Source organism: Crocodylus siamensis, chromosome 6 (assembly GCF_052110815.1).
Source record: "Crocodylus siamensis isolate JL-2025a chromosome 6, ASM5211081v1, whole genome shotgun sequence".
NCBI lineage: Eukaryota > Metazoa > Chordata > Crocodylia > Crocodylidae > Crocodylus > Crocodylus siamensis.
The window spans coordinates 52,128,196-52,142,104 of NC_143400.1; the positions used below are offsets into that span (position 1 = coordinate 52,128,196).

The window sequence follows — 13,909 nt, forward strand, 5'->3', positions numbered from 1 at the left end:
GTATGGCATTTCTCTTTGGAAAAAGGATCCACTCTTGATTTAAAACTTTCCATAGTGTACAGCAGTGGTTCTCAACCTTTTTATACTCAAGGCACCCCTTGGAAAATGCCAGCTCTTAGCTCTCGCTTGCTTTTGACTATGGAAAAAGAATACAGCAATTTTTTGGTTGCAAAGAACTAGAAAGACCACCACAGGTCAGAATGTTTTTAATGCTATGAATTGCTATTTGAAATCTCTGGATTTATCTTGTGAACATGCTTGTACATGTAATGGTGCATGGCACCCCTGGAATACCTAAAAGGATGTCAAGGTATTGCAGGATGCTGAGGCACCCCAGTGGAAGATCATTGGTGGGGAGAGAGTTAAATCTCTTTACTATGAAGTTCACTGAGATAGCTAGAGCACAGTGCTGATTTTACTGTAAATAACCCAGCTTTTAGCAGTGAAGCTACAGCCACAGTGCCTGGATATGTGGGGTGTGTTAATACTGGAATAGTTTCCAGCATTCTTGTATGCCAATGTCAATCATGCTACAATTCAGAGTAGACAGATGGCCAGCTCTCCCTGGGTAGAAGCCACAGTAGGCACTCTTTTAGTGTCTCATGACTAGGTGGCAGGTCTGTATGTATTACCTTGCTTGCTCTGAGCACATGGCTGTCCCAGGTGAAACGCAGACACATAGCTCATGCATTGATGTAACTACACTGATTTATTTTTATTCTTGTCCTTTCCCCATCCCTCTCAAGGTAACATTGCATAGAACTCTAGTGAGTCACACATGTGTAGGGCTATACATTGTGTAGCTACTCTGAGCCTTTCTGGATAGGGCAGGTGTACTTCTAAATCATCATCATCATCATCAACAACAACAACAACAAGGGTTTCTACAAGTATGCTAGCAGCAAGAGGAAGGTCAGAGACAATGTGGGTCCCTCAGTGAATGGGGGAGGCGACCTAGTGACAGGTGGTGAGGAAAAAGCTGGAATACACAATGCCTTTTTCACCTCAGTCTTCACAAGCAAGTTCAGCTCCCAGACTATTGCACCTGGCAGCGCAATTTGGGGAGGAGATGAATAGCCCTCAGTGGTGAAATAATAGGTTAGGAACTATTTAGAAAAGCTGGACGTGTACAAGTCCATGGGGCTAGATGCAATGCATCTGAGAGTGCTGAGGGAGTTGGTTAATGCGATTGCAAAGCCACTGGCTTTTCTTAAAGTTGGGCACTATATTTGCCCTTTTCCAGACATCTGGGACCTCCCCTGATCACAAGTTGTCAAAAATAATGATCTTCGACAACTTGTGATCAGGGAAGGTCCTGGATGATTGGGAAAGGGCAAATATAGTGCCCAGCTTTAAGAAAGGGAAGAAGGAGGATCCAGGGAACTGCAGACCAGGCAGCCTCACCTCAGTCCCTGGAAAAATCATGGAGATCCTCAAGGAATCCATTTCTACGCACCTGGAGGAGAAGGTGATTAGGAACAGTCAGCATGGGTTCACCAAGGGGAAGTCATGCCTGACCAACCTGGTTGCCTTCTAGGATGAGATGCCTGGTTCTATGGATGCAGGGAAAGCAGTGGATATGATGTACCTCGACTTTAGCAAGGCTTTTGATAGGAAGTATGGGATGCATTAATGGACTGTAAGGAAAATAGAAAGCTGGCTGGATTGTCAGGCTCAACAGGTAGTAATCAATGGGTCAATCAGTAGTTGGCAGCTGGTATCAAGTAGAGTCCCCCGGGGTCAGTCCTGGGGCTGGTTTTGTTCAACGTCTTCATCAATGACCTGGAAGGCGGGATGGAGTGCACCCTCAGCAAGTTTACGGATGGCACCAAGCTGCGGAGTGGGGGGTGTAGTAGATACACTGGAGGGTAGGGCTAGGATTCAGAGGGGCCCAGAAAAATTGAAAGATTGGGCTAAAAGAAATCTCATGAAGTTCAACAAGGACAAGTGCAAAGTCCTGCACTTAAGAAGCTTGGGACCAACTAGCTAAGCAGCAGCTCTTCAGAAAAGGACCCGAAGGGTTACAGTGGACAATAAGCAGAATATGAGCTGACAGTGTGCCCTTGTTTGCAAGAAGGCTAATGGTACACTGAGCTGTATTAGTAGAAGCATTGCCAGCAGATCAAGGGAAGTAATTATTCACCTCTATTCTGTACTTGGTGAGTCCACATCTGGAATACTGTGTTTAGTTTTGAGCCCCCCACTACAGAAAGGATAGGGACAAGTTGTAGAGAGTCCAGCAGAGAGCAACAAAAATGATGAGGCTGGGACACATGACTTATGAGGAGAGGGTGAGGAAACTGGGTTTATTTAGTCTGCAGAAGAGAAGACTGAGGGTGGATCTGATAGCAGCCTTCAACTCCCTGAAGGGTGGCTCCAAAGAAGACTGTTCTCACTGGTGGCAGATGACAGAACAAGGAGCAAGGGCTCAAGTTGTAGCAAGGGAGGTTTAAGTTGGATATTAGGAAAAACTTTCTCATGAGGAGGTTAGTAAAGTACTAGAACAGGTTACCCAGAGAGGTGGCAGATTCTCCATCCTTAGAGGTTTTTAAGACCTGGCTGAACAAAGCCCTGGCTGGGATGATCTAGCTGGGGCTGGTCCTGCTTTGAGCAGGGGGTTGGACTAGATGTGCCCTCCTGAGGTCCCTTCCAACCCTAATTTTGTATGATTCCATGATTCAACATTATCATAATCCAGCCACTTCTTAATTACACTGGTTTGAGGGCTATATACAGTGAAATATGTTGTGTGCCCAAGCCTATTGAGAGCATTTTTAGTGGATGGATACACTTCACTGACGCCTCATTGAGGACTACAGACCTTCTCAGCTCTGCCTGCTTTTAGGCAGTGAAAGGGAGACGGAGAACAAGAGAGCAGGTTAAAAATATCACCTACTAATAGCAGAAGAAAGAGGCTGCCATCCACATATATCAGTCCGTGGATCCTCAAAGGGAATCCAGAGTTCTGTAGAATTTAGGCATCTAAATACCTTTGAGAACTTGGCTGTCATTGAGCATCAAGGCATAAGAAGCTCCCTCTGGTTGAAGGTGGTTGAAAGAATTGGGTAGGTTCAAATGCAAGGTGCTCTGTCGCCAAACCCACCTTCCTCCCTTATTTCTGTTAAAAAGACTAAGGGCAGATTTCCCGCTGGTGTCAATGAGAATAGTAAGATGCCCATTGATGTCAACAGCAGCAAAGTTCAGTCATCACTGAGCCCTGCCAAAAATCCCACCCTTGTGCAATGAGAAAAATAGAGAGCAGTAAAACCAGGGTTAACTTGTGGAGAGGTACAGTAGAGCATAGCAAAGTAATTCATAAGGATGAATGTCACCACTGTGTCCACTTGCGGACTATCCATGGCTGGATTGCTGATTCCACAGATCTATTTAGTATTCAACCCATGTACTTTAAAACCCTAAGAACTGAGTGCAAGGAGTTCCCCATAAGCTTGGATTCATGTGATTAGTCACATCAGTCACATTGTACTGTGTCTATTTTCTGATGAGAAGCAGATGGAAGCATTGCTGATGCTGTACTCACAACAGGGTGAAACTCCCCCCTGCTCAGAAAAGCTTACATACTCTTGACGTCCTACTTAAGTCCTTTACAGTAAGACTTCAGTGGTGCATGGGACCCGTGTTGATGGGCTTCATTGGTGCATGACCCCTGTGCTGTCTCCCTGCAAAGAAGTGAATTTCACCCAAGACAGAATTTAAGATGCCGTTTCCCTGCATGCTCATGCATGAGTCTTTGAAATTAACTTTCTGTGAACATCTGCAGAGTTTTGCAAGAAGCAGCCATAAATAGGAATGAAGAAGATCAAAGTGGATTCTTTGAAAAATACAAGACACAAAATCGGTGTAATTTGGCATAATTCCACTTAAAGTCATGGGCTTATAGAACTATGACAGCTGAGAACTGGGCCTCAAATAAATAGCCATAGTACATTATTGTTCTGGTATTCACCTGGCTCTATCATGATGATAATATTCCAGCAAAAAACAAATGTCAATAGCGGGGAGAGGGAAAATGATCAGGCTTATTTTGTCATTTTTATTGAGTGCAATTTTCTCTTTAGTACAATATTCTCTGAAAGGTACTGTTACAAACTCCGACAATTTCAACACAATCAACAAATTGGGGAAAAAAATTACAAGGGGGCGAAATCTTTTACAGACATCTCATTGGCTATGTACAGGACAGGGTATCTGCCAACCGGCACAGTGCATGCTGCTGAGGTGGTGGCTCCCATAGCTTCTGCTCATTGGGGCAGAGCAAGTCCTCGGCATGAGAGCCTGACATTGCTGTGGAGAGGTCAAAGTTCATCTTGTGGAGCATGATGGTGGGGTGCCTTGCCAGTGGAAAAGGAAGAGGGCTGTGTGGCGGTGAGCCTTCCTGTCAGGACTGTCCTGTGTCCATTTCCTTGTGGGATGGATTACTGAAGTAATGCCCCTAAAAGGGAAAAGATAAGAGGTGAGTTTATTTTAAGGAAAAGAAGCAAAGCAGGCCTTCCCGTCACTAATGCCGTGGCAACATGGAAGAGAGCATCAAAGCGCAGCTAAGAGATGGCATGCCCTCTGGGCACTGGCTAGCATGCCGGCACTAGAAGAAGAAATTTCTGTAGGTTTGCAGTCATGTACAGAAGTCTTCCTGGGCTGCAGGGTTTAAAAGCAATCACAACTGCATGCCACATTCAGTAAAAACGTGTGCTGACTCCTTAGGTTCAAGGGTCATGGTAAAACTCACCAGTCTGCATGAATTCCCAACCTGTTACATCTTCAACCTGACCACTCAGCTGGGAATTTCTTGCCAAGACAATGACCACAGACATAGTTTAATGTTGAACTGACCCACCAGAAAACACAGGACTTTTGTTAATTATCATGAATTCATATTATCTACATAGTAAAACCCAAGCCCCTTGGTAATCTTAGCCCGTGGAGATATTAAAATTATCAGGGACCTGCTGGGTGAGCATAGAATTAATGGAGCCATACTTTTTTTTAAAAATGATAAATGGTTTCTTAAGAAAATGGAGGTTTTGTTTTAAAAAGATCCATTCCTCTCAACTTCTTGGGAGTTCTGGAACAAAGAAAAAGCCTGAGACAAAGAGCTGTAGGAATACTTCCCTTCAAACATCTGACAGAATAAGAAGCTTGTTTTCAGCATTTTTTTTTCACATTTGAAAAATCATATGCCTCCATGGAGACAGGTCTCGGTTGCAACTATAGTCCATTTCTTATAGGTCTTACAGTCCCATAGATGAGGCACCAGAGGTGCATGAGAAAGGCGGGGAAGAAGAAAGGACATGAATGGCAATGGGATATTTCTAAGTAATTCATGACAGCTACAGGTCCATCAGAAGCTGTAGTACCAGGAATCACAGGACAAGCAGGAACCCGCCTGCCTCACTAAGTCCAGGCTCCTGATATTGTGGCCAACCACATCATATACTCCTGTTTCACAAGGATTCACAAAGATATGTCCACACCTTGAATATTGTGGCCAGCTCTGGTCCCCACATCAGAAACAGGAGATAGAAAAACTAGAGAAGATCCAGAGAAGGGTAACAAGGATAGATAATGGTATGGAGGGGCTTCCAAATGAGGAGACTTATAGAGTCATAGATGTTAGGGTCAGAAGGAACCTCAATAAATCATCGAGTCCAACCCCCTGCATAGACAGGAAAGAGTGAAGGGTTCAGATGACCCCAGCCAGATGCCCATCCAACCTCCTCTTGAAGACCCCCAGGGTAGGGGAGAGCACCACCTCCCTTGGGAGCCCATTCCAGACCTTGGCCACTCTAACTGTGAAGAAGTTTCTCCCAATGTCCAGTCTAAATCTGCTCTCTGCTAGCTTCTGGCCATTATTTCTTGTGACCCCCAGGGGCATCTTGGTGAGTAGAGCCTCACCAATTCCCTTCTGTGCCCCCATGATGAATTTATAGGCAGCCTAGGCAGCCACAAGCTTGCTTCTCAACCTTCTCTGGCGGAGGCTGAAGAGGTCCAGGTGCCCTAGTCTCTCTTCGTAGGGCTTGGCCTGCAAGCCCTTAACCATACAAGCAGCCCTTCTTTGGACCCTCTCCAGGTTATCCACATCCCTCTTAAAGTATGGCACCCAAAACTGGACGCAGTACTCCAACTGCGGTCTGACCAGTGCCCGATAGAGGGGAAGTATCACCTCCTTGGTTCTGTTTGTCATGCATCTGCTGATGCATGATAAAGTGAAGTTAGCTTTTCTGATGACTTTGTCACACTGACGACTCATGTTCATCTTGGAGTCCACTAGGACTCCAAGATCCCTTTCTGCTTCCCTGCTACCAAGCAGGTTATTTCCTAGGCAATAGGTGTGCTGAACGTTTTTCCTCCCTAGGTGCAGCACTTTGTATTTCTCCTTGTTAAATTGCATTCTATTGTTTTCTGACCGTTTGTCCAACCTGTCCAGGCCTGCCTGAAGTTCCCTGCCCTCCGGTGTGTCCACTTCTCCCCACAGTTTCGTATCATCCACAGACTTGGACAGAGCACACTTCACTCCCTCGTCCAAGTCACTGATGAAGACATTGAAGAGTATCGGTCCAAGGACAAAGTCCTGTGGGACCCCACTACCCACTCCCTTCCAGGTCGATACCGACGCATCCACTACCACTCTCTGGGTACGACCCTCTAGCCAATTTGCCACCTACCGGACTGAGTAATCATCCAAGTCACAGCCTCTTAACTTGTTCACCAGTATGGGGTGGGATACCATATCAAAGGCCTTCCTAAAGTCTAAGTAAACAATATCAATCCCTACTCCTGTGTCGAGGTGTTTTGTAACCTGGTCATAAAAAGAGACTAGATTATTCAGGCATGATCTACCTGCTATGAACCCATGCTGGTTTCCCCTCAGCATAATTTTTCCCTGCTGGGCTCTCACATATATGAGCCTTAATAATCTTTTCAAAGACTTTGTCAAGGATGGAGGTGAGGCCTATAGTTGCCTGGATCCTCCTTCCTCCTCATCTTAAAAATAGGGACCGCACTGGCCCTTTTCCAGTCCTCTGGGACCTGTCCTGTGTGCCACAAGTGCTCAAATATTCTTGCCAGTGGCTGTGCAATGACATCAGCCAGTGCCTTCAGTACCCTCGGATGGAGCTCATCCGGGCCTGCCGACTTAAACACATCCAGTCCTTCCAAGTGACTCTACACTATTTCAGGGTCAACACTTGGTGGTCTGGTGCCCAGCTGTTGCCTCTCTATGATGTGAGACTTGTCTTGCCTCTCGTCTAGGAAGACTGAGGCAAAGAACTCATTGAGGAGTTCAGCCTTGCCCTCCCTGTCTGTCATCAATTGCTTTTGCCCATTCAGTAGTGGTCCTATACCACCCTGGGCCTTCCTTTTACTCCCTATACATCTGAAAAACAATTTTAATAGGGTAGGCTGATTCAGTTTAGAAAAGAGACACTTGAAGGGGGACATGATAAGGGTTTACAAAATACTAAATGGCGAAGAGAAAGTCAATAGAAATGATTTATTCTCTCTTACAATACAAGAACTAGGGTTCATAAAATGTATCTGGTAGATAGGAAGCTTTAAACAACCAAAAGGAATTTTTGAAGCTTTTTCCCATGCATAATGGTGACCCACCAAAAAAAAAATCCCCTGCTACAGTGCTTGTAGAAAGCTGAAAAGAAGGAAATTGAGACTGGCTTTGTTGACAGAAAGAAGGTTGGAGGTGGTAAGAAAGCAGCATAGCCAGATAGGGTAAGGGCTTTGAAAGTTAAGGGAGTTTCTCTTTGATGGGACAGAACAGAAAATAAAATGAAGAGACAAAGAGAGGTGGTAGACAGAGAGGAAGACGGTCCTAAGTAACAGCAGCCTGAATAGTATGGAAGGGATGTTGGGTATACTGATACCCCAAGATGACTGGAGCCTTAATGACTTCTCAGGAATCGGATGTTATAGCAAGACAGAGACACGATGAGTGATAAACAAGACTGGCTGTATAGTGATGTTTGCTTCTCATTACAAATATGGTGTTTTTCGACATTTTTTTTTAGCTTTTTGTGAAAAAGGAAACCAACTGTCTTGTTATTCCCCTCCCCCCCACTTTGTTTCTAAAGGGAACTGCAGAAGAATAATGTTAGGGGGAGGGGAAGACATATTCTGGCAAAGAATCCTTCGAAATAAAAGTTCACAAAAGTTTTTGTTAGAAACTGGAGACAAGGCTTGTGATTTAACCCTCTGCCCTAAGTAAGGGGTACTGCCCTGCCCAGGGGGACTGAGCAGGCATCCAGAGCGTGATTTCAAGAGCTGTCATGTTCCTGGCATGGCACACATTGCTCTTTGTACAGGTTCACAGTGGGGTGAAGCCAAGTGTCTACCTGATCACACACAGCCTCCGTCTTGCTTCTTGGCCCAGCTGTGTGGTTCCTTGTGACATCGAGACAAATGTATAGGTGCAGCAGCCCCCATAACTCCCATATAGCCCATTTTAAATGGACAGCAAAGTCCATAATCTCAGTCTAGATGATCAAGCCAGTTAAAGCAGAACAAAAGGGGTTAAAAGGAAACCACACCCCTTATCCTCCACCCACATAGTGCCACTAGCAGAATCCTTTATGCTATATTGCAAGGAAATTTTGACGCAGGACATTTCTTGCCACTAATAGAAGCCTCTTTCTCTCTGTAGACACAACATGACGATTTGAATTCTCCTCCTCCTCTCCTCTGGTTTTATTCTAGGCTGGGGTAATTACCCCTGGCTTTCACATCTGTGCTAGAGATTAGCTCCAACTCTTGACTGTGTTAGCTGAAATCTGTGCCCCAGGCAGTGGAGTTAATAAGAGGAGAATTGACACTTCTATTGCTCTAATGCCAGCATGAACCATAACTTTAATAAAACTGGGTTTGCTTAATGTTGCAGTAGTAATAACCCCTGCCCAAATGCTGCCTCTTTTCCCGCTGCCTTTCATCTGCACTGCATGGCTCAATCAGAGTCTTTATAGGAACCTGAATGACCTCTTTCTCCCCTCCCCATTTTTTTTACATCTTATTGGGAGTTCCAGGCCTAAATGACACACATAGTGTCTGCTCAACCCAACAACGATTTTCTCAGAGGACAGATCTGCTGTAGGTGTGGTAGAGGTGAGAAGTGCATTTCACATGAACAACAGATAAGTGGGTTTAGGCTCTATGCAGCTCTGGAGTTCACAGCTGTTTGGATCTAGGCCTCTGGTCTGGACCCATCATGCATAACAGTAAGCAGTCACCGCAGCTGCAAACCAGCAAGGAAGACTGCTGCACCCAACAAAGGCACAACTCCACTGCCAGGACAGGCTGATGCTGCCACTGGAGTTCAAGTTCTTTCTCTCCTTGCTGTCGACAGGTTGTACGAACAAGAAGAAAACAGTGCTGTCAAGGCCAGCAGAGAAAGACCATCTTGAGCATTCATGAGATGGACATGTCCTCCTCTGTCCATGTAAGCAATCCCCACTGTTGGTTCCAGCAGGGACAGAACTGCGACTTCCATCACCCGCTATGTGAGCCTCCACCACCTCAGCTAGAAGAACAGCTTGGCTAAGCTGTCAGCAGCCAACTCTTATCCTCCCAGTTGGCCAGTTGCCAAAAGAAGATATAATCCCACACATGCACTTTTGGAAACTCTCTCAGCAGGTGCAGGACTCTCTCTCTCCCCTCTCTTGCCCCGGTAGGTGTAATTGGAGGGTGTGGTGAATCACTTATCTAGGAAAAAGAAAAACAGCTCATGGCACCCGATTCAAAAAGAATGTAGGGACCTGCAAGTTGGTTTGGAAGGAGAGAATGCTGTAGTGGGCACAGGGCAAGCTATGTGGTTACATGCAAATGTTGAGTTCATTTCTCACGTGGCTTGACCATTCTTCATGTAGATTTCTTCTCTTGGACACTGACCACGTGTGAATGCTGAAAATTTAGTACATAGAGGAAGATTTCCAGTACAGCCAGGGCCCATCCTGACCACAGGTATTTAGCTACCAACATCTCATCCTCAACCATCAAGTTCCTTTTGACATTTGTGGAAGTCCAAGCCATGAAACACAGTTTTCCTTATTCAAGGCTACTGATTTGAATGAGATAAAGTCTAACCACCATAACCACCAGGCAGGGCTGGCCTGATTTCCCAGTCCTGCTCAAAAGCCAAGTAGCCCAGGTATGGGGGTGCGATCTGCGACCTGATTAAAGTGGGGATGTGATGTTTTAGCCGAGAAATCTCTTTCTGTGTCTGTTTGGCATAGCCCTGGGCTAGATTTTGGTGCCCATTTTAACTGATCTAAGGACAAAGCCTCATGAAGGAAAAGAACCAAAGCTCAATACTGGTATGTATCTGGAAAGGACTCAAGCTGTTAACTCTGAAGAGGAAGAAGACCCAGATAGGATTTCTGTGCCCACCTGGACACGATGCTTGGAACAGCCCCCATGACTAGAAGAGAAGGAGGCGAAACCAGCTTTCTGGTTTCACCTTTATTGAAATCGGGGCGTGGGCACAGAACTAAACCTGAGCTCAATCTCTGGCCATATTTAGAACAGATTTGGGACACCATGTACTGATGGAGACAACCCCACAGCCTCCCTGCAAGAAATCCTCTGTGTTCCCCTAAGGGGAATGAGAAGTTAAATGAGATTTTTTGTTCTCCCAGAGACTGCCTCTTTGAACATGAAAATGGCATGTTTCCTTTGCTGGTGGTGGGAAAGCGTGGAGAACTCCGTCATAAAAAGAGCAGCCCTAGGAGCGCCTCCTACTCACACTGAAACTGAGAAGTGCTGCACAGCAGCACAATCCCATTATTCAGTCACTTCAGGGGGGCCAAGAAGCTTTTAATATACAAGTGCACCTTCGAAACACAAAAGCCGCCACATTAAATAACAAAGCAATTGACCGCTGCGTCCCCTTGCTTGGCTACTGATAACTGGGAATCGCCAACATAATTATACCAAGGCATCTGTACTACTGTCCTAACACACTGATGCTTTTTTAAAACATTCCAGCTGTGCCTGACATTTTACTCCTATTAAAATTCATCATTGCATTGAATAAAAAATCATTTTAGCAAACCTAGGTAGTAATGAAACTTTTATTTAGTAATCTGGAGTTCAGCAGAACAAAGGCTAGCCAGTTGAGGTGAGAAAGAGAGAGCGGGGAGAGAGAAATTGAAATTGCTTAAAAGGATGGCTTCAGTGGAAGGAAATACAGAGATCTGTGTATTTCTTGCACACTTGGTTCCATTTCCAGCTCTGTGTTCAGGGATTAGGTCTCATGAATCACATTAACGTTAATGAAAATAGAAAGGCAGAATCACCGAAAAGACGCCGCAGTGGAAATGCATCCTAGTTATGTTTTACAAAGCGCATCACAGGCAGGATGCAGCAGACGATGTCTGAAATGCTGCTAAATGGGACACACCTCCCAGGCCCGCCTCCTCCTGCGGTGTAAATCACTTTGATTACGTTGAATGCAAGGAAGCAACAGAGAGTTGAACCAACTGCAGATTTGGCTGCATCAGAATTCAAACAGTGAGTGTAAAAGGAAGACTAGTCTTTCACAAGAGGGAGAACGGTCTTGCCAGTAAGGCTCTAAACTCTGGTGAACTGTGTACCTTCCAGGGCTGCTTCTTCCATAGCTATGCCAGCAGTGCATCAGAAAAGGGATTTTTTTTTTCCTGCAGGCCTCCCTAGGCACCCTTCACAAATGACAGAAGCTGTACTAACAGAAGACCTCGCTAGACAGGGGTTTTTGCCAACACTGCACTGTCAGATAGAGGGTATGATCTTCTCACCACCCTTACAGACATAACTATGCCTGGAAAACTCTGTAGAATAGTCTGAGACTTGACAGTTTGCCATGAGTGCTTTTTAGGAGGTCACTCAGGCCCCTGGCAGATGTTTAGCTCAGGGTACCATGGGATCTGATGCGCAGTCCCAACAATCACACTTCCTGCCATGCTACATGAGGATCAGATCCCCAACACATGAAATTGCTGGTGCCAGCCAGCGAGCCTGGGACCTGAGGGTGAGAGCCTCAGTCAGCTGCCACTCCCAGCCTCTGGGGCAGGGTGGACTTGAGAGCTATGCTGTACCCTGGAGGCAGGGAGCACAAATCAGCTGCTGTTTCGTGCAGCAGGAGCACATTGGACACCTTGACTCTGGTGTGACCCAGAAACTGTGAGCGGCAGTCAGTTGATCTGCCCTCCCATCCTGACAAGCACATGGGAATCAAAGACTCCCATATGCTCCCCAAGCTGAAAGCCCCAATCTGCCTGGTCACAAGTGCAATTTAAGGTGTGATGGGAACCAGCCTCAAAGTTCTTTCTTGCACATTTTTTTATAATACACCATTAATTACATTAACGCGGGCAGGGGTTACTACTTAAGATGTGATTAACTGGTTAACTGGTTAATCACATTTTAAGTGCAATGTCTGCCAGAGGCCTTAGGTCAGAATCCCATTTCACCTAGTAGATGACCAAAGTGCAGCTTGAGATTAACCCAACTAGAGCCTAGGAGTAATTCGATTCCCCCTCCAGGCATGTAAGTGCTCCCATTATAAGAAAAGGGGGAAGTCTGTGTAAGAAGATTTTCTTTTAGAGAGCAATCCCATAGGCCATGGAACACGGTGGGTGACGCGGGCCATGGCCCAACCAACTTTTAACACATTAATTTATATAACCCACAAATGCACAATTGTCATTCCAGTTAAAACCGTACAGCTATTTTTTTAACTGCACAGCTAGCTAAATGAATGTGCTAAAAGTTGGTTGGGCCATGGTCCGGGTGGCCTACCCCATTCTGCGGCCTCTGGGCAATCATATTCCTATAACAGGGGCACTTGCAACAGGGGGAGAAATGGAATCACTCCTGCACAGTGGGCACATCTACATGTGCATTTACACCAGCCTACATTTACTGTGTGGTAAGTTACTATGCAAACAGTGGCAATAGGCCAGTGTCTACATGTGGAAGCAAAAAGCGCATTAATGCTGTGTGGAATGACTTGCGACTAAAGTTTCTCCCAAGTCAGTCCATACGCATAGTGCTACTGTGCAGTAAGATGTCTACACATGTGTTACTGTGCAGTAACTAATCAGGTATAAATTTGATACCGGCATGATGCAGGTATCAAATTTACACTCAAATCGGCATAAGCTGCCACGTTTACTGCACAGTACAGGCATGCACATGTAGATGTGTGCCCATACTGAGCAGTAATTTTGGTTACTGTGCAGTAAATTCACACATGTGGAAGTGCCCAATAGTTGGGTAACTCCCATATAGTCTCAAGCTGCACTTTCATTGTCCACGAGACGAAGAGGGATCAATCCCGTACTCTGTTCCGTAGCTCTAAACAGAGTCTAATAATACCTCCTTGTTTATCAATGTAGGTATTTAAAGGCAAAGAAGGTCCCCTCTGTTTCATGTTTGTGCAGTGCCTAGCACAATGAGAGAGAAACGAACCATAAACAATAGATGTTAGTCACGTCCCTTACTGAGCTACCAGAAATTGAGGAGAGTGGGAGAATAGAATGGGGCTTTGATCTCAGGCTATAAACACTACTGGTGTATTAACAGAAATAAAAAGGCTACATTCAAGAGATGAAAAGCCATCAAGGCTGCAAAATATTATTAGTATTAATATCAGTTACATAATAAATAATGCATTATTCAGTATTTTGATAGCATACTGGGTTATGTAGCCTTTTAAAGCTCGTGGGCAGCTTTACAGAATTACAAAATACATGAATACACCGAGTCTACATATTTGCACACAATGCATCTGATCGACTTCATAACCAGCACAAAGCCAATATGCCTCCTTCAACGGTTATAGTGAAAGGCGGAATATGAGCTGCCAGTAGCATGGAGTTAAATAAGAGCATGAAATTGGAAGGAGATATGG

At 45.2% G+C, this 13,909-nt stretch overlaps 1 protein-coding gene across 8 annotated transcripts in view; it reads right to left on the minus strand.

The window, feature by feature from the left end:
• Positions 1 to 4,034: 4,034 nt before the first annotated feature.
• Positions 4,035 to 13,909, minus strand: part of EPHB1 (EPH receptor B1) — a 322,722-nt gene continuing 312,847 nt past the window's right edge. For 4 of the 8 annotated variants that reach the window (XM_090052907.1, XM_090052906.1, XM_090052904.1 and 1 more), the window contains one exon: positions 4,035 to 4,453. In XM_090052907.1, the coding sequence (XP_089909033.1) occupies positions 4,324 to 4,453 (130 nt within the window). In that variant the 3' untranslated portion in view covers positions 4,035 to 4,323. The remainder of the gene's footprint in view (positions 4,454 to 13,909) is intronic. The other 4 variants (XM_090052908.1, XM_090052905.1, XM_090052899.1 and 1 more) reach the window with 2 other exon arrangements.